The 21,060-nt window shown below is 40.7% G+C and overlaps 1 protein-coding gene across 2 annotated transcripts in view; it reads right to left on the minus strand.

The window, feature by feature from the left end:
- Positions 1-1,897: 1,897 nt before the first annotated feature.
- The window catches only part of slc25a21 (solute carrier family 25 member 21), a 52,747-nt gene continuing 33,584 nt past the window's right edge, over positions 1,898-21,060 (minus strand). For both annotated transcript variants that reach the window (XM_077732007.1, XM_077732009.1), the window contains 9 exons: positions 20,720-20,768; positions 11,507-11,590; positions 8,586-8,652; positions 7,959-8,018; positions 5,874-5,981; positions 5,634-5,798; positions 3,664-3,845; positions 2,751-2,803; positions 1,898-2,685 (listed from right to left, as the gene is read on the minus strand). In XM_077732007.1, coding sequence (XP_077588133.1) covers positions 2,624-2,685; positions 2,751-2,803; positions 3,664-3,845; positions 5,634-5,798; positions 5,874-5,981; positions 7,959-8,018; positions 8,586-8,652; positions 11,507-11,590; positions 20,720-20,768 — 830 coding nt within the window. In that variant the 3' untranslated portion in view covers positions 1,898-2,623. The remainder of the gene's footprint in view (positions 2,686-2,750; positions 2,804-3,663; positions 3,846-5,633; positions 5,799-5,873; positions 5,982-7,958; positions 8,019-8,585; positions 8,653-11,506; positions 11,591-20,719; positions 20,769-21,060) is intronic.

Raw genomic sequence — 21,060 nt, forward strand, 5'->3', positions numbered from 1 at the left:
ATTTATTGTGAAGGGAAATGGCAAAATTAGAGAGCTGGAAACATAATGATTCCATAAACTTTTTATACATGCTTTTTAATCAGAACCGAATTCTTATGAAGGTGGCTTTTGTTTCAAGATTATCATTCGAAAAATAACTATTTTGGTGCAAAAATGCTGCTTTAGTTTCTCTGAATAAATAGTGTTATTCCTATAGCTACAGATAGTTGTGCGAATAACTTTTTTTTGCAGTTCATTTAATGTATTCATGAGCAGAATTAGTACAAATGACGTTAGGACATTGTGTTAAACACAATTAAGAACAGAATACCACGGTTATCGGATTATGATCAATCTATATATTATTGTCTTCACTACAAATACAAGATATTTCACATTAACACTGCTAACCATAGTTTCAAAAAAAAATTCCTTCATTTAGAATTGTATGGGTCCATCATGTTTCAGAATAACCGGGATAAGGTCATGTTTACCACTGTTAAATTGCTCTGTCATCATATTGTATGGTCCCCATACGGCATCCATACACGCAATCATGCAACACCACGTCATGAAAGACGCTGACTTTTGCACTGCGTGCTGTTGACAAGATGGGTTGTCTTTAGTCCTCGAGTCCAAATGCCAGTTTTCCCCCAAATAACTTCAAATTGTGATTCATCTGACCAAACGAGACGAGTAGACTAAACTGTTTGACAAATTTCTCTCACACACATTCACTACGTGGTGAACCTTACCACATCTATGGCTTGTGAATAACTGTACAGTTCAGGGAAGCGCTTTTTATAGCCAGTCATGGCCCCCACCTGTTCCCATTTAGTCTGTTTTCACCTGTGGGATGTTCAAAACCCCAAATAAACAAAACAACTTTCCATCTTGAGCAGGTTCTAACCTCACATTGCATTGTAGGTCATAAAAAAATGTCAGGCTGTTCATATGTCAAAAAGTTCAAACCCTAAAGATGCAAAAACACTTTGGAGGACACTTGAAGTGTCAAGTATCATAAATAATTCGACAAGGCATGTTGGAACTGGAGGTGTTTTTTTTTCTTCTTAGGGGTGGATATTAAGGACAGAAAAAAAAGATGCTCACCTGGTGAGGCGGGTCGAGAGCTTTGGGTTGCGGCCTAAACAGTCGGGTGGTGGGTGCCGCAGTGTCAACACTCTCATTTGACTTGGAAAGCGTTCTTACCCGCATGCGGCGGTCACGGACCGTTGCTCCAGGAGAAGGGAGAGTGGGGATGATGTGTGTGTGTGTGTGTGTGTGTGTTTGTGAGGAGGACGTGGGGGGTGGGGGGTCCTTGTCATGTTTCTTTTGACCGTACATGAACCACAAAACAGTGTACGTGACCATGGCACATGTGGGTGCCATGAAAAAGTGTATTTTCCTAAAAGGGGGTGGGGAAAACAATCATCAATGCCGAAAAGTGTAGTGTTAAAGAATATCTAAATAAGGTTGCCTTGTTCTTTTACAATTTAGTTCACTTTCCTGCTTAAAAAGGAGAAAGTTGTGCAGCTGTTTTATAGAATTCTGGGCATAAAATCCAAAGCAACCACTTTTGGAATTTTCATGGAGCAATTTTCTGCATATTTGCCTAACTAAGCCACACACGTGAACAATATTAATGGTTAAAATGGCGCGTGTCAGAGGCTGTCAACACACACCAGTGAAATATTACAGGGCTGGCGGATGAGGCGTGGAGAAAGGAAGATGCAAGATTTACAGGGGTGGAACGAAGGTGCGTTGGGAATTCGGCCTAAAAGAGAAAAAATAAAGACGTCGTAAATGTCCGTGGAGTCATTCGCACCGTTGACAGCGATGGAGGTCCAACCTGTTTCGTCATGAGAGATGACAAAGTGTATTTTCGTCACTTTAAATTGCAGCCAATGAGTCCTTGAAATAAAGTTTCATAATTAGTGAGCTTTATTTAAAATATGCAATTATCACAATGAATCAAATTTGTACCTGGAAGGTAAATATGTGAAGAAAATGGAGGATTACATTTGGTTTTTCCCTTTTTCACCACCATGAATGCAGACAGAAATGTGCTCAAAAAGTGAAAAATAACATAAGTGTGAAGAAGTGCACCAAAAACACCCAAGTGAGAGAAACAAGTGACTTATTTTTAATTCTGTAGCAAAAGATACGCATACAGTTAAAAAAATGAAATTAAGTCATATTTGGCCATAATAATTAAAAAAAGTCATGCAACATTTAATATACAAATACTGGTGCTACCCATCTAGAGTATATTTCTGTTTATATAAATTTAAAAATGGACTAGATTGGTTACCAAGACAGCTAAACAAGCTTATTTTTTGGGTCCCGACATTCATTGTATATGAATCACAGTGCAAATATTTAGTGTTTCCATATTATGGCTATTAAGAAGTGATCATTAAGGCTTATCTCCTTAAATATGGCCGAATATTTAAAAATAATCATTCTTTAAAAATACTGAAAGGTGTTTCACAAGTATTGGTTCAAGTAACAAAAATGGCAAGTGGACCTGAAAAACTGCATTTGGATTCATATTGAATATACTTCATAAGAAGAAAGAGGACTTTGTGCTATAAGCTATACATCCCAAAAGGCACTTGGTTTGTTTTGGTAGTCTCTTTTTTTTTTACCAGTTTTTCTGGAGCCACCCGGATACGTACTCGTAGACCAGCAACATTACGGCGCCACCTGTGGTGAAAACAAGGAGGATATCGGCAAAGGTATTCGAGGAAAAACGAAAAGGAAAACATTACCTGGCCCGAGTCTCATGATCTTTGGCACCAAACCCTTGTAGAGTGCCAAGTACCTACAGAAAAGCATTAAAAAAAATGTCATTCATTACACCAACATCTTAGACATTTAATACTATATTTAAAAGATACCATTTTGTACCAAGCACCCACCAAGAGAGCCACATGTGGCTCCCGAGCCATAGGTTCCCTACCCCTGATTTAGATGGAGGCGCGGCATCTTTTTGGTTGATTAAAGGGGGTGCGTCTTTCACACTGTCAGTCCCTTGGCCGTGACGTTTAATACGTTCAAGGTGAGAGGGCGCACCCCTTCCCGGCGTTGCACGACAGCTTTAATAAGACTGGAGCTACTTCCTCCCTTGGCCCCGCGTCTGATTAGATTGACCCGAGGAACGCCTCGTTAGGGTGCGCTTAACGACGTCCCCCACTGGGAGCACTAATTAGCAGGCACTGTGTTGTGTTTCTGGATGGGGTGACGTGAACAGGCAGCGGCGCGAGCAAGGCAAAAGGGGCAGGATTGTGCGATTGGGGGTCAACGTTTTGACACGCGACTCCGATGTGATGGTCAATATTAATCCATGTGTTGACTTTTTTGTAGACACGTATTTGTATTAATTTGATGATGATCATCGTCAACTTTTCAGTCTAAGACTCCTTTGTCATTTTTAATATTGACAAAAGGTCCATCTCTATATGTCATCACCTGTCATTTTTCTTCAGTCCGGTATTTCCCCGTCATAGGGATTGTTGACTCTAGGTCCACAATGATGGCAAATGAAACCGAATTTCAACCCACGTACGTGAATATGTTTTACTGCGTTATCAAAATAGGGTGTATGTCACCAACGCAAATATTTGGGCAGCAAGACTGACAAAATAGACAGATAGAGGAAAATGAAGGAGAAGTTGGACATACCCTTCTTCACGGTAAACCAGTGCCATGGTCTGAAAGCAGGTGCGGTACTTGATCTGGCCAGGTACGGGCTGTGGGCCTTGGATGCGACTCTTGGCCACGTCCCACGGGATGTTGACACAGGACGAAATGGTTCCTGACACCAGGCCGATGGTGAATTTCCTCAGAAACTCGAGGGTGGGGTCCTAGTAAACAAAAAAAAACTATATATCATATCAAAAAAATCGATTGATTCTGCAGTTTAAGTGGTTTTATATCATAAAAATGTCCAGTTGAAAAATAATTTAGAATACCAATACCCTACAAGATATTGCTGTCATAGATTAACATACATTAATATTGTTTTTGTCAGAATTATTTGCATTACGACTTATGCAAAGTGCAAAACAAAAACTTGATATTCTCCACCTCTTTTAGTTTCTATGTTCAAAAATGACCAATGAACCAATGTTGGTTTTAACTGATGAACATTTTGTCAATAAAAATGACCAAAACAGCTGTAAATATCCCTCAAGCCAAATATTGAACACCCAGGATGTACGTTGATTGCAACATGGCGGCGGCGAAAGGGCATATGATTGCAAAGCTGGCATGAAAGCCGCCATCAATTTATGGTATCGACGGAAAGTGCGGGTACAGGGGGGCTAAATGAGGCCTTCCTGATTGGCTGAGCAGAAGCACATGTTTTTGGCGAGGATTTCAAAACGGGATTCATGCAGGCGGACCCGGGGAGGCATATGGGGACAATTTGCCTAATTGGGCTGCGACTCGGCACACAGGCACATTACTGTACCCCAGCGCCCCCCAACAAAAAGGGGCCAGACTCAAGAGAGCGCTGACAGCTAATTGGCCAGGGGATTTTTTTTTCACAAATGACAGCAAAGCACCCCCCACCCCAGGGTAAGGCTGAAACAGATAATCCCCGACATCTTCCCATAAGAGTTCACAAACTTTAGACACAACCCCATCTAAGAAGTAGAAAAATATTATTGTCAAAAATACTCTTTCCAAAACATTGCAGGACTTTGACCAAGACAGCTGTACTGTGAATTTGAAGGTTAAGAAAAGGTTAGTTCGCTGGCTGTTATTGATGGAAATAGATGTCCGGTCCATTTGATGGATTGGCCATCAATTGCCAGGAGGATTGCTTGGATGGGCCAATTCTTACTGTAAAGTGAAAAGAAGTGCCGTTGTCTGCTTCCAATTAGCCCGTCCGAGTTAATCCGACGTGGTGCTTCGGGTTCACATGGCGCACGACTATGGCTATTTCCGTTACACAAAACCAACATTTGTTTGGAGCCATCGAAGCCCGCCGGATGCACCATGGGAAACTTTGGAGGATGTTATGGAGAGCAAACAGATGCGGTATTAGCAGGGTTGGGACCACCACAGCACAACTTTGATTGTCTGTCAAGATCACAGGTGTCGAATTCGTGGCCCGGGGGCCACATCTCACAACCCCCAATTATTATTATTATAATTACTACTACTACTACTACTACTACAGCTCCATCTAGTGAATGTATAACACAATCCTCTTCTACCACTACCAATACTACCGCTACGCCTGCTACTACTACCACCATCATTGCTTCTACTACTACTATTACCACCATTGCTTCTACTACTACTACTACAACTACTACTACCACTATTACTATTACTATTGCAACCATTGCTTCTACTACTACTGCTACTACTATTACCACCATTGCTTCTACTACTACTACTATTACGACAACTACTACTACCACTACTAATAATACTACTACAACTACTATTACCACCATTGCTTCTACTAAACTACTACTTCTGCTACTACGACTACTACTTCTACTACTATTGCTACTACTACTAGATATGCGATTCATTGAAAGTGCGCCTTATAGTGCAGAAAATATGGCAGTTTGTAATGCTCATGATGCATGTATATTCAATAATGCCTCTGTAAGAGTTTCGGAAAGGCCCATTACCGGGTTGGCAGGAATAGCGTCCTTGACATTAAAGTAGAAGCCAAAGTAGATCATGTTGAAGATTCCGTGCCGTCCCAGTGTGGATGTCAATCCTTTGTTCAGACCCTTCAGTCCAAAGCCATCCGTATTGATGATGCGTCTGGCTTGAGAGAACGAGGACGGTTGCTGCGGGACACAAAAAACAAAAATCTATCCAAAATGGATAGCAGGTGGGGACAACTTGTATTGGATTCCACTGACCTCTTTGAAGGCATCCCTGTTGGCCTGCAGACTGACTTTGACCACCTCGAAGGGGTTGACCACAACAGCCTCGGTCAAGCCCGCGCCCAGTCCTGCCGCCGAAAGCGCCTGGAAGACGATGTGGTCCATTTAAAATAGGTGACAAAAATGGCAGATGAAATAACATGGAAGCAGTTAGAACAGTAGGAACGTTGTTGATCCGTGTTCTTACTTTTAGTGTTCAGGCTAATTTGTCAAAGTTACTGCATGGTCACTGTAGACAAACTCTGGTTCATTAATCACGTTCCACGGCAGCCAATGCGTTGAGTCACCTCTGCTATTCCCCAAAAAATGTTACGGAATCAACACCCCTCTCTCCCCATCGCCGCCTATGTGTAATTCCCCCAATGGTGTAAATACAAAATAAATCAAGTCCAAAATTGACATCTAAATCATATCTGGGCTATTAAAAGTCCTCATTATTTCTGGTTACACAACATCCTCCCTGCAAGCGCGAGACGTGAAATTAACAGATGTCGCAAGACTGCGTGTATTTGCACGAAGACGGCGCGGCGCGTGTGTGCGCGCACTGGCGTAATGGGAACATGTCAAGAACGTGTCTCCAGCTCATTACTCTTCCTGCCCTCTTTATCCCGCTGTCAGAGCCCCGGGAGCCATCCTCCTCAGACATGCCCCCGCCGTATTTACACAGGCCGCCGCCAACGCCACCTTTTGCATTTTTTATTTGTCTTATTGCCCCGTTGAGTCCCCCTTAATCACGGTGAAGGAATTCAGCTGCACGCTGACGCAGTCTTTCTACAAATCAGAAAACTTTCAATTCAAAGCCTTTCAATTTAAAAGTGCAATTAAAAAAAGAGACGGCTATGATGTCAACAAAAATAATTATGTTATTTAGGTTCTGGATTTGGAAATGTGCATGTCATTATGCCACCTAATATTTTTTTTTAAATACCTAGGTCCTAAATTAACATATTCAGTTGACAAATAAATGAAAGCACATACTGATTCATTCCTGATTATTTGTTGCTGTTCCCCTTTTCTAATACTTAACTGTAAAAATTATAATATAGATAATATGTAAACTTGCAAATAGTTAATAGTACTTTATTTAATTGTGATAACTTGGATACTAGAATATTTGTATTTATTTAAAAGCTAGTACACACACTAGTATATACTTTCATTGGCAAGTATAAAATATTCAATATTAGGTTAATATATACATTTGAAACAAGGAATTTGATACTTTTAAAATCATTTCAACTCAATGCAAAAGACAGCCAATTTTCTTGAAATAAATAAAAATAAATATTGCATTAGATTTGATATTAGGCTACTTTAGGGGTTTCTGTGATCAATAAATGGTAACTTTGTAAATATTCAATATTAGGTTTCTATACATTTAAAACAAGACATCTTATTACTACTTGTTACTTTCAAAATAATTTACACTCAATGTAAAAGACAAGCCATTTACTTGAAATAATTAAAATAATTTAGTGCATGAAATTTGATATTAGGCTGCCATAATGGTTTGTGTGATCAAAAAATGGGAAATTAATCTAGCGTTATTTTATTATTATTATTTTTAAATAAGGATAGTGCACACACTCACACAAACACGAACACACACACACACACACACACACACACAAAAACACACAGGGCAAGGGATATATGAGGTGCTGGCGTGGACTCTGAAGCTACAGTTTCTCTATCCATCAAAGCAGAATAGCTGCATCTCTTCTTTAAAAAGTCTGCTTAAAAATCTCATTCCAAGACATTTTCTATTTTCTCTCCGTTGGCAACCATTTGTGCAATTTAACAGCAAAGCAGCTGCCCGTCAGTAATAAATGCTGCGTAAAATGTGACGCGTTTAAGTAAGAAACCGCGAAGACTAACCACTTATGCATTCGACGTGGTGCCAATTTTTCTTGGCGTCCGTCAGCAGGTGAGACGAAACACTGACACTGCTTACAATGTTCTTCCTGTTCCTGGTGTGTTCATGTGTGTGTGTGTGCGCATGTGTGTGTGTTTATCTTTCCAGCAAAAGTGTACTCAGGTGCGTGTTATGTTCGCACTCACCAAGCCTGGAGACAAAGGGGTCAAATTCAGGAGCTTCTTGTATTGCTCGAAGGTGAAAAACTGCAAATGGGAGGAAAAAGACGGATTAAGACAAACGACTGTTGACTACTTCATTATTTTTGGGTTGACGTGGTGAACAGAAAAGTAGGAAAAGTAGTGAAAAACCTCCTAGCATAATATTCAGACTGAAAATATACTTTTTTTTTTGTAAATGGCGTGTGCATTTGAACTAGTTCACTCACTATTTTGTCTCCCAGAAGAATAGTTAACAAAGATAACGCCAGTTAACATAAAATTCAGTTTTTGCTACCGTGTCAACAAAATTGGATGCCTATAACAAGTAATAAGTCGCAGTACTGGGTGTCTATCTCCTTGTGCCCTGCGATTGGCTGGCCACCAATTCAGGGTGTCCCCCCGCCTGGCTTCAGCACCCCCCACAACCCTTGAGGAAATGAATGAATGAAAGTAGCAGTCCAGCCAGCCAGCCAGCGTGGTGATGGCTGTCCACTTTGTTGTTACAAGATGGAGCTGCTAACTGGTTGTAAGTCAATATTTGGGTAACAGAACAAACAGCTTGATACTTTGATGGACAAGATGGCGGTTGGTCGTCGTGCCAAATCCACTCACCTTGACTGCCCTCTTGGGTGTCTCGGCAACGATGGGGGGCAAAATTCCCTTGTAGAAGCCGAAAATTCTGCAAGGAGAGACGAAATCATGAAGAGCAGATGGGAAAAAATATAATTTGACATAGCAGTGTTTTGAGTTTGCTTTGTAACTATGGTTGCAACAAATAATCGATAATTAAATTTTGTCCCAATGGATTTGACGATGGATTATTGATGGGGAATATTTGCGGGTGTATTCTAGCTACTCTGGGAGGAAGTCGAAGTGTGGGAATGGGTGGTCACACTCTGGTACAGGAGGTGGCAGTATGCACCTCATTGTTGCTTCTAATCTGCCATTCATCAAAATGTGGAGATGCTAAATATCATCTTTTTGAATAAACGTTGAATTTGTCATTATGTAGCCTAATGACGCCTGTTGACTTCATCCCGTTGCAATCAAGTTGTTGTAAGTGCATTAGTTGTAATGTGTAAAGTTGAGGACCAGTGTCTACATAATGCACTTTTTTCATATTGAGATTAGATATGTTTTTTATTTTTATTTTATTATTGGAGCTAAATTCTTGGTCTGAAGAAAAACAGGTACATTTTTTTTTAAGAATAAAAACATGTATCGACAATTTATAATAGAACTTTGCTTACAGAGAAAAACTGTCAAGCAGTGGCAAGTTATTTTTTTGCAAATTGAATTAAAATGATTTTACCTGTCTCATACTCAGTTCTGTTATTTAACTAAACATGTTTTATGTACTTTGGACAGTACAGTTGTAATAAAATCTTATTTTTGAAGAAAGTAGTTATTCATTTCGGCTTCATTTTTGGTTAAAACATCCCTAAAACAACTCATTGATTGTTTATTATTGTTGACTACGATTATTAAATTGTGGAGGTGATAGCAAGAATAACAGCCGATAAGGTAAATTATGGTTAGTTGAAGCTCTACTCGTAACGGCTATTACAATCACCCAAGACCTTTGCGGTTCCACTTGAGTTGACAGTGAGGACAAGAAGACCGGCATGTGGATAGCATGGTGTGTTGTGGCAACAGCCGCTACAAGTCAAGAGAGATGATGGCGGACGAATGGCGACAAGGGTAAATATTTGTCGTTCCACTCTAAACGAGCGGGTTGCGTCGCAGGGGTCACCGAAAACGACGACCCGAGTCACAAATAAGGAAAAAACATCTTACATTCATTTGGCGACTTTAAAAAGTCAAAAGATGGACATCACAGCAAATATTTATTTTTCAAATATTCCTAGTCCATCATTCAGATGATTGTATTAAAGCAGTTTGAGAACATTGACAGATGATTTGTGGAAATCTGTAAACTAGATCCCCGGGCCCCCATGCAAAAGGTCAGCCGCAGATTTCCCGGGTGCGGTCAGGCCACCGGGTGAAAATTTGCTACAGGACAAACATGGCCTCCACATTTGACTGCTCATTTCCATTCGATTGTCAAGTACACACTTTTTGGCTTGCCTCACGCAAATGACACAAAGCGAAAGGGGCCCAGGCTCGCCCCGCTTCCGCTTTGAATAGAGCTTTCCTTAATGTTAACAGCCCGTGTCGGTCACAAGAACAACAAGCTCGTCGTCGGATCCTAAAGATGCTCGGCGGGGGGAAGGGGGAATTGGGGGGGGGGGGGGGGGGGTTCCCAGCCGCCGCCCCCCGAGGGAAACATTTCACGTGGAGATAAGCTGGTATGCTTCATCTGCAAAAATGTTCACTTTCCCACTGCCACACAGGATGAGGATGTTTACCACTTGGTTTGATGTTTTTGCATTTACGGTAGCAACATCATTTCTTTGGACATTGTTTAGCATTTTAACCTTTAATACGGCACCCATTTATTAAGTCATTTGGGAGTCTTTCTAATTGAAATGAATTGGATGCTTACTATTATCGATTGCAAATTAACAGTGTTATTGGGGCTCTAACCACAGTATATTTTTCCAATTTTTGGGTGTTTTTATTAATTTCAAAATTGTATTTATTCAGAAATAAACAAAAATGTATTAAAACAAGGCAACAATGATCAATAATCATTTAAAGAAGTAATGGGAAAATATTAGGAGACAAAATTGTTGACCTAATGACACTAAAAAAGTGATTATTATATATTTTTCAATGACCAAAATGGTCATTTGTCTTATTGGGAACATAGGTAAATATTTCCAAAATTGTCATTTGATAAGCTGCATTTGAGCATAGCAGAGCTCGGATTTACCCGCGTGGCTATGTTTATTTTCTAACAATCCTGCGACAATGTTTGTACAAATCCCCACTTAGCAATTTGGCCCGGAGCGTGCCAAAAAGACAACTAAAGTGACTCTTCAGTCTTTGGGGACGCATTCCAACACATGGGAGTTAAGATGGGATTGTGGGATTTCCGAGCTGTCACCAGATGGCCTCTGGCCACCTGACGCACGTTTTATATCTGCTGTAAAGCTGTCGTCTCGCTGTTAACGCGACAAGTGGCCGCCACTTTCGCCGACGCCTGTGCTATCTCACAGAGCTGTCACCACAATGGTAGGAAAAGGAAGAAGACGAAGAAGAAGAATAAGAAGAATAAGGTAGCGTGCCTTTTTGTATGTGGTTGGTAATGCTTTCCAATGAATTAGTAGGGACTAGCAACTAAATAAATGACATAAATAATTAAAACAAATGCTATATACAATTTAAAATTCACCATTTAAAATTTACCCGACAACCTTTAACTATGGGAAATATACAACTTTAGGATCCGATGACTAAATGCAATGATTTACACCTAAGAAAGAATTTATTTCCTTACAATCATTAAGCGAAAATATCGAAAAAGATTGTTGTGCTGTTTTGGCAGATGATTTTAATTGTTTTAATAAAAGAGCTTTACCAGTCCGCGGTGAGAAAAAGGTTGAGAATGACTGGCAAATAGGACTTACCCTTCATTGCGGAATATGGTGCGGAAGCAGTCGCCCAGGCTCTTGTAGCTGTTAGGATCACCTGTTCCCCTCTGGATCTGGAATCTGCAGGGACACAGTTTTCTTGGTGTTATTTAAAATTGCTCAAAATTACAAAGTGAAAAGCATAGTCATTTTGGCAAGGGGTGCTGGAGCCTGTCCCAGCCAACTAACCCTTTAAAGCCCAACCTGCTAAATAGCTGACAACAAATTAAAAATTTTAAAGCTTGAGCCTATATCGTTGGGGAAATATAGGTACATTTCAATTATAATTTGTAATAAATAAGATTTTTTTCAAAAAATCACATTGCACAAAATGCATGTATCAAATATGATATGTTCAAATTGAATTGAATGTTTGTATTGTCATTACACAAGTATAATGAGATTCAATTTTTGGCCCTATAGGGTATATGTCATAGAGGAAAAAAAAATCCTAATTATAGTACTACATATATATTTTTTCATGCCAGTCAGTCAAAATGTATACATCCTTCCTGAATTAGGATGACAGGCAGCATGGTACATGGTCAGAGGAGACTCCTCCTCTCCAGGCATGAGTAGCTTGAGGGAGGGTGAGAAGTCAAACATTTATTTAACCCAACCGATCCAATTAGGCAGCCGACTTCCAAGTGACCAGGCCCATTTGCAGCAAAGCTAACACGCTAGTAAGCCTGGCCTAAGTGTAAACGTTTCATGTGACGGACTAACTTTTTTTTTAAGGGGGGTAGGGTTGTGTGGCAAACACACACTTTTGCAGTAAAAGGCCGCAGAGCAGTGTTGATTTTTTTTTTCTTTTTGCATGAGGCACCAGCCAGGGGCCACAGAATGAATTAAAGGCACCCGTTAAGAGATGAAGGTTAGGCCGTTTTGAGGTGATAAGACCTCGTTAAACGGAGCTGCGCTGCTTTGACCCGAAAGCCTGGACCGTAAACCTGAAAACAAAACCCTTTCTGGACCATTAATGAACACAATCATTAAAAGGCCCTGCTTTACAATATTTACACAGAAGTTGATAAATCTTGAAGTAGGAAAACTAAGGTGACAAGAGAAAAGAATCCCACATCATATGGTTTCAACTGCGAGGTCAATGGGGTGAGCAGTAAGTCGTCCACGCGGGTGCCTGATGGCCCCATAAAGAGCCCCCAGGTTCCACTAAAGGGGAGAAAGGGGGGAGTTCTGATCATATAGATCAGGGGTGCCCAGATTGTTATTCCAAGAAGAACATACCAACAAAAAAATAAACATTTTATCATTTCAAAATGAGTGCATATTTCTGATATTCCGAAAAATGTGGGAGGAAACCGGAGTACCCGGAAATACCACTGCGTGTATTTTTCCACCAATTTCCACTAGAACCCACACGTCATCTTGGCAGTCAAACGTGCTGACTGCCGAGCTAGTGCAAGCAGGTGCTATGTATCTTAGTTTATGTAAACAGTAGATTTCTAAAAACCACTGCTTACTGTATTTTACTATAAATGTAAAACATTTTCCACATTTATTGATTTGTTTAGATACGGGGTATCTGGCAGTTACCCAAAGGTCACAAAAAATAAACTACAACAAAAACACTGTGGGCTTCCACTGCCCATTTTTCAGGCGCCGCCTTTCTCAACGAATACTTGGTGGATAACCTACAAGCTCTCTATAGACCTTTCTGACAAAGTATTAAAGAGAACTAAGGTTATGAGGGAGTGGACAGCGGAATGAGGGAAGAGGGGGGCCCAGCTAGGGGCGTTGGGGAAAGGGGGTCTGAAAGATTTAAGACTACAAGTGGCTTGTAAAGAAATTCAAATCGGGCTTAATTAAAGGCACATGATCCTGGGGGTCAATCTCCCAGCATTTCATTCGCTTTGGCCAAAAGTGGTGGTGAGCCCACGATCCGGGTTTCAGTCCCCCGACCCCACAGCTGACCCCGGGGTCGCCTCATTTCCGCGTGGCCCTCTGCTACCCTGCCATAAAAAGCTAGGGAGCAAACTGCGAGTCTTAGGCCGGGGAGATAATAGGGTGCGCAAAAAGAACTTGTGGTAGCCCTGACGAGGGGGGGGGGGGGGGGGGGGGGGGGGGTTGACCGTCCAGCCATTCTGGCAAGGAAGCAACCATGTCAGATTTCACAGCTACCAAGTGTGGAAGTCAGGACTTGAAACGCTTGATTAGAGTGAAAAGACGCAGATGGCAATCAGTAGTTAGATGCCAACATGATAGTGGTGGAGATAGGCAAGGCACAATGATATGTCCTAAGTGTTCTTACTATTTGTTGAAGAATGTTGAGCAAGAGTGTAACTGTCTCTTGCTTTTCACTGGCAGTTTGTGACACCTTCACATAGCCTGCAGACAGGAACACACACTGGTGTTCCTCCACAAAGACAAAATAAACAGAAACTGATTTTTCTTGTTGATAGCAGAGCTGCCAAACGTTAAAAATCACTCAATTCAAAGACACAATGTGACATCCTGGCTATGTCGCGTCATGTGACACGGCGATCCAAAAAATTGTGTAGTCTGGGGAAGGCTTTGAAAGCAGCGTATGTTGACTAAGAAAGTGAAGCGTAAGGTGGAAAGATGACATAATCGCAAAAGTTCCATTCTAATTTGTCCATTGTTCGTGAAGTGAGGTCTGACTCGATTCGCTTTGGCTCAATAAAGGTTGGGAAACATTGGACTAGGTTGGAACATTAAACAGTCTAGGTGCTTCTGGCAGATTCATTTGGCTTCCGAGTCAGCCGTGCCGATCGTAAAACTCAGCAGAAAGAAGACCCCAAAAGCCCCAAACCCCTCTCTCAAGGGGGCTACTTTGGAAACCCCCAGCGACTCATTCAATCATCGACTAGCTAAGCGAGCAGAGATACAGTACACGCAGAGGTGATGATATCTGAGAGTTCATCAAGAACAACACCCCCCCCCCCCCCGCCTCTTCTTTCCCACATCCTACTTTCCCCGTTTGCTTGTTTGTCTTTTACAGGCCCAGAGCTGCCCGGATGAGGGTGAAGGCGAGGACAGGTTGGTGCCAAGAACAAGACGAGAAGACGCAAGCAAGGAAAAGACCCCATCCGACGAATGAGTCAAGGTCTTCGCAAAGATCTCCGAAATGAGTTAGAGTTTAAGGTTGAGGCAAGGTCATGTCCATTACCAAAACCAAGAGGTAATTGGCTGTCGTTCAAGATAAGATCTTAAGGAGAAGTGATAAAACTATCTCCGGGAGGTTGGGGGGTATTTTGGACTTAACCATTCTGTCACTTGGCGGATTGATAGGTTGGACTTTAGAAAGGTTAGGACCAGGTTAGGACAATTTTATGGATCCCGGGAGGAGATTCTGGGAAGATGATCATTTTAAGTGATCATCAGAGAAGCAGCTCCCTCACAAAAAAAATGGTGGATCCAATATAAATTGGAGATATTTTTAACTAATCCAGCGAGGCAAGAGAACTTGAAAAACATTTATTGATTCTTTAAGCAATGTACCATGAATGCAAGAAAACCCATATACGCAGAATATAGAATCTTCAAGTGTACAATATTAAATGTAAACATGTTTTCCTTTACTGTTATTTAAATGAAAAACATTGACAATACTAAAGAAAACAGAATAAATAAATTAAAGACTTAAACGTATTTTGTTTGTGCTAATGTTTTTGTTTAAAGTTATTGTTATTTGGATTTTTTTGGTCAACAATGCCTTCGATCAATTTACTATTAAAAAAAAGCTAATCATTCACATTCATTGTCGATTAGGAGAAAGGAAACCATAACTATGCTGCGGTCCACGACAAAGATCATTTTGACACCTGTGGTTTAAGTGAAGGCCGAACTGGTGACAATCTGCCCATGTGCTCTAACAGGCACGTTTTTCTTTTATTCATTTTTTAACAGTTAGATAGTAACTTTTAATGGGCAAGATCATAAAAGATGGTAAAAAAGCCCATTGCGCCGTTCCGCCAAGGTTAAGACCACTTGCTTGAGATGAAAGATCTGAGGCGTCTAGAGTCAGACTCCGGACATTCAATCATTGGAGCGGGGAAAGACCACTGACGCCGCTTTGAGGATGAGAGGCGCTTGTTTACTCGGAGACTAAAACATTCCTTTGAATCATTGGCTGCCATAGACTGTGATACTTGTCCAATCCGTAGAATTCAGTAGAATAAAAAGGGCCACAAATATTGTATGGCACTATAACACTTCATACTAAAAAAAAATAGTTTTTTGTATCTCATAGTCTATATTTACCACACATAAAAATAAACACTGACACCTGCACCCCCATTTAATACCAGATTCTCATTAAAAAAATAGTTCTAAATTAATCTATCCTCAGTCTATCAAAAAATATGCAAAATTTGATAGTCTTAATTGGTTTCACACGTACAGTAGAGTTTTATACATGGAACTTTTACAGTTGTACTCAATAAAGACACAAATTTGAAAAATTGGCAGTTTCTTGGAAAAAAAAAATCATAGTTTGATTTCAATTCCATTAAAAAGTAATGCCAGCACAGGCCTACCAGTCCAGATGGTTTCTAGTATAGTACCGTGAAACAACACACTCACACACACACAGACACACAAACTTCCCCATGATAGACAAGGAAAAGATGCTCCGAGAAAGCCAGAGACTTAGAGTCCAAAACTGACACCCAAAAAAAGTACTTAAAACCTGGTCAGCTGCTTGCCTAGAAAAGGTCTTTGGAAAAATGTAGCAGTTTTTACTCACATCTCCATTCACAAATGCATTGGAGGACAAATACTTCTTCAGTGTTAAAATAGGGTATTTTAGATCTGGGCCAAATACTGTTAACTCAAATGATGTGCTAATGTTCTAGCAATAACTTTAAATAGTACCCCGTGTCAAAAAAAGGAACAAGAGAATAGAACAGACTCACATTTTCTGCACAGGAAGTATAGATTCAATTTTACAGCTGAATAAAAATGGTTAAAAAAAACGGAACTAAAAAGTAGGTTAAAATAACAAAGATGGCCACAATGGACGTTTGAGCGCATTACACACAACCTACGCATAACATGCAAATAGTTCTGTTCTTGGTGTTTTTAAGGAGGGACTGAGGACTAGATGGTTCAGATTTAATTATTACATCTTTTCTGTCACTTATTTTGATGGATTTGAGAGAAAGATATGGTTTGTCATCCTTTTAAAGGTCATTTCTATAGTATTTCATGGCATCTTTAATGTTCCTAGTCTCATCTCCCAAAAGGTAATGGGGCTTGCGTATTGTGGTCTTTTCAGCTGAACAATAGGTTGTGGGTTTTTGGATTGCTACTTAAAATGATAATGACGCATGATCATGTCAAAAAACAAGATGGACTGTTGGGATTTATTCTAGTGGGCCCCCTCCAAAATAGGTTTAATGAAAGGTAAACAAATACCGAGCGGACCCCTTGAGAGAAACGGAATTGTGGCATCACAGTCTGGCTCGTCCAAAATCAAAGGCCACTAGTCTGTAATTAGTCGAGTGGAATGTGCAGACTGATAATGATTATAGATGGTGCTGGAGCAAACATGGTCATGCACATTGGCTATTTGCAACTCAAATTGACATCTGAGAAATACATGGTGCGACTTGTAGACCAAAAAATACGGTCATCGCTTTGAACATTTTGGATAAATTCTACTTCAGTTTGGTATTTTGAAGTAAACTGGACTTCAGTTTGAGAATTATAATAATTGCTCCAAGTGGAAAGTCATTGGCGGATTCCATTCCATTTCAACTGTGACAGGCTGGCTGTAAATGAGGCAACAACCGCCCAAAAATGTGATCCTCGAGCAGAAAAATGTCTCCATTTCCAATCTAGTGGAAAGATACCGTGCAAAACAACTCAATTTAACTTGTAGGAAGCTCTGACGTGATCGCACCACTCCCCTTGTAGTATTTAATTGTGTAGGGGGGAGGGGTTAGGCTTGATGACCGCTGACCTGCCTTCTACTTTACAAGGTAAGACTAGCGATCAGACTGCAGCCGCTGCTTTGTGGCCTGCTGGGTTGGGTGGTGTCAGGGATTCCTCCAGGAGTGAGTCGGGGTTCACCAAGCAGTCGGGGGGCAAGATGATGCGAGGGGACGGCTCGGAGGCGGGGGTGGGAAGAGAGGCAGGACGTTATCCGTCAAAGCCCTCGTGAAAGATCACTTACAAGAACACACTTTAAAGCGTGCTGTGAGCAAACGGAGGTCAGGTTGTCGTGGTTACCAACGCGCGCTAAAGGGGCTCAGATTCTTTTAATCAATTTGGAAACAGGCTACTTACTAAGTCTCCGTTGACTGGTGTGTTTATATTTTTTTGGTCCAGGTCTCTAATCCACAATCATGTGCTCAAATTGGGGTGTGCCAGGATTCAGTTCTGTATTAGTCAGCTGTTATAGTATATTATTATTAATCCATGAAAAGGAACTTGGACCCTTGGCAGTGGTACAAGCCCACCGCAATGATGTTCAGAAGCATTTCTGATGTTATTTATCTTCCAACCATTAATTTTAGTGCTCGGTTTAAGTAATTAAAAAATTGGGTTATTTGCAAGGTGAAACAGGAATGAAATAACAAAACTCCAAATGTTTTACTAAAAAAATATTCAGTCTTTTTGAATCAGGGCGTTTTAAGCTAAACGTTACTTGTCAAATACAGAAAGGATGAGGGTCATTAATCTCCACATATTTCGGTTTTCTCAACACCTAATATATTTGAGTCAGTTTTTAGTTTTATCACTGAAAAAAAATGTTTCTTCAATTGTAGTTCTTGTCATTTGTTGATGTTGGGTTGGGTTGTAATTGAAATGACACTTTGTTGTTCTGTACTTGTTACATGAAGCTCTTGTGCTCTGTAAAGTAAAAGGTATTTGGCACTAATATTGAGAGAATAGCAAATAATTAGTCTGATTTAATCGCCCAGTGATTGGAGAGTGGCTAGTTTAAATGTTGGGCCCAAAAAGAAAGTTTTGTTTTTTTTTAAATTGCATTTCCTAGTAAAGTCACAATAGTCCTTTCAAGGAAAGCGGAAGTTGAGGTACTGGCAGTGAAGTGTAGTTGTGGCTGCTCTCGTATTGTGGGCGGCACTCCGTGTAACCGGATCTCCAAAAGGAGAAGGGAACTGGCGTGAGGAGTTTCTCCCTAATGAGCGGGGCCCACCTGATCAGAGTCAGATGGCGGCGCCCCCGCCGCACTGCGGCCCCCTGCGGAAAGTGCCGCCCGACACCCTTTGTTACCTCCAAGTGAGCTGAGACCAGCCCATGAACCATGTAACTAGGTGCTTTCCAGGTTAATGAAAAGCTGTAACTGGTCTCAATGTCTTTCTTGGGTTAACTGACCCACACCACCTCCACCCTTGCATCAACCTGACACCGCAACCCCTTAAGAGTACCCCAACATTTCTGCAAGGCCAGAGCCAATTAGGGGTTTAGCTTGTGTGAACTATGCTACATTGACATTTGAGGCTGATTATTATCCGGACGGAAGCTCAAAGAGAATGCTGAACTCTTTACCAATTCAGAACATTCTCGATATCGACCTTATTTAACTCATTGGTTGCCAATGACTGAATTATTAGTCTGAGAAGTGAGAATCTCAGTCAGTGAAAAAGGCCAATGTTAAAGATGACAAAACAGGAATTCAGGCAAGTTTTCAAACTTGTTTTGCGCCCGCGTTGTCATTTTAAAACTAATGATCAGACTTATCACCACAATCTGTCCGGTACTACTACTATTGCCTGTCGTCGTTCGCGCAAAAAGAATAACACTGGAACACAATGGCTGTCAACCCAGAGGGTGAATCCTTATTTGTTTAAGGACGCGAGTTGTCAAACGGCCTAGTCATATTTCTTTTAATTTCTGTTTCACAGCTTCAGAAATGAAATTGAAAATCCAATTTGAATAGGGGGAGTTGTAAAGTTATGGAAAAACTATTAAAATTAAGGCAGTATTTTCCAAAAACTCAAAATAATAAAGCTGTAAACATATAAGGTTTCTGAAAATGTGAGGTAAGTTCAGTCAACACAAAGTAAAAATCTTTCAAACAGGAGCTGCTAGGTGAGAACATAATTTGTCACTTTTGCCTCGCCAGACGAAAAAAAAAAAAATCCTTTGATATTGTGTTGTTGGAGGGCTTTAAATTCCCTCCAGTTGGGGATCCATTCGGCCAACTGGACATTAAAGCAAAGACCGGAGGAGCCTAATAGGAGCCATGCCCACCCGAGCCCAATTAGGTACTACCGAGACTTGGGTCTAAATACATACACAAGCGCGGGCGGGGTTTGGTGGGTAAATTCCCATTGTTAAAAAAGTATTTCAAAATTAATTACTTGCGTGATTGGCATTTTTAGTAAATAAAATTCTGAAAAAAAATTGCAAGAACCATTATTCCATTTAAAAAAAAAGTATAGTATTATTTAAAATATGAAAAGAAATTTATTTAATTTATATCAAATTAGTTTTCTGACTAACTAGAATAAGTGATAATATAATAAGAAAATGAGAGATAAGTCGAATATCTAATTAAAAAAAAAGGTGAAATATCTGAATCGTTATGTATTAGTTGTCTTATAAAAATAAAGGTGACCAGATTGTGTGTCCGCACTGTCAAAATATGAGAAAAGACAAAAAGTATTTCTTCCAGTAGAAATATTACTGCATGAATCAAATTGTTACAGAAATTAAAGTCCAAAAAATCAAGCTCAACATTTTTTTGGGATGTTCCCTAGCTTTCTACGTGGCAAAAGGTGGCGAGACAAACAGATAAAGCTGTCGCGTTTTTGCTCCCCTCGACCCGGCGCGAGGACAAATGGGCCCAGCGCCCGACACTTACCTGTAATAAACCCTCATACTTTTCGACCTGGTGACCATAAATCACGCCTCCCCCCCTTCAGAGGATCAAGTATCGGCCGTTAGCTTTTACTCACGCGGTGGCGCTGCCTTTAAAGTGCAAGCGTCTTCGCTTATTTCTTCATCTTTTTTTAAAGGCGCGCTGAGCAATTTATCCACGGAGAGAAAGTGCGGCCGTAAATGACACAAGGCGGCTGTAGGATTTACAGACTGGCAGCCAAGGGGGCAGGGGGCCTAAGAAGTGAAGCCAGAGGTCTCGGCGAGGCCTATGAAAGACTATAAAGCTTTAGTATTGGCCCACGACCTGTTTATGACACTGGCCTCTGCGCACTTGGGGGTGGGGGGCTAGGGGGGGGGCAACAAATAATGAGCGCTTACCTCGTCTTCACTACGTCCAGAGGGTGCATCAAGCAGATCTCCACCAGGCCTGAAACAAGAGATTTTTGCCATTTTTAAATCAATTTCACTTTTTATCTGCTACATACAATTCACAATGTTGCAAAAAATTTGGATTTAACTTTTTGACTTTTTAAGGTACATTTTGGCAAAAATTAAAACAATCTCAGGAGAGGTTTAAATAGCAAGAATGCACCGGATGCCTATAAAAGTTTTGAAGGTAGCACCATGCTACTCACTACACCCCGTAGAAAGCAAAAATAATGTTAAGAATGTTTTAGGGGCCGCCCTCTCTCTTGCCAGCTTGAAGGAAAACTCAGCCA

This window comes from Stigmatopora nigra, chromosome 13 (genome assembly GCF_051989575.1).
Source record: "Stigmatopora nigra isolate UIUO_SnigA chromosome 13, RoL_Snig_1.1, whole genome shotgun sequence".
Classification (NCBI taxonomy): domain Eukaryota; kingdom Metazoa; phylum Chordata; class Actinopteri; order Syngnathiformes; family Syngnathidae; genus Stigmatopora; species Stigmatopora nigra.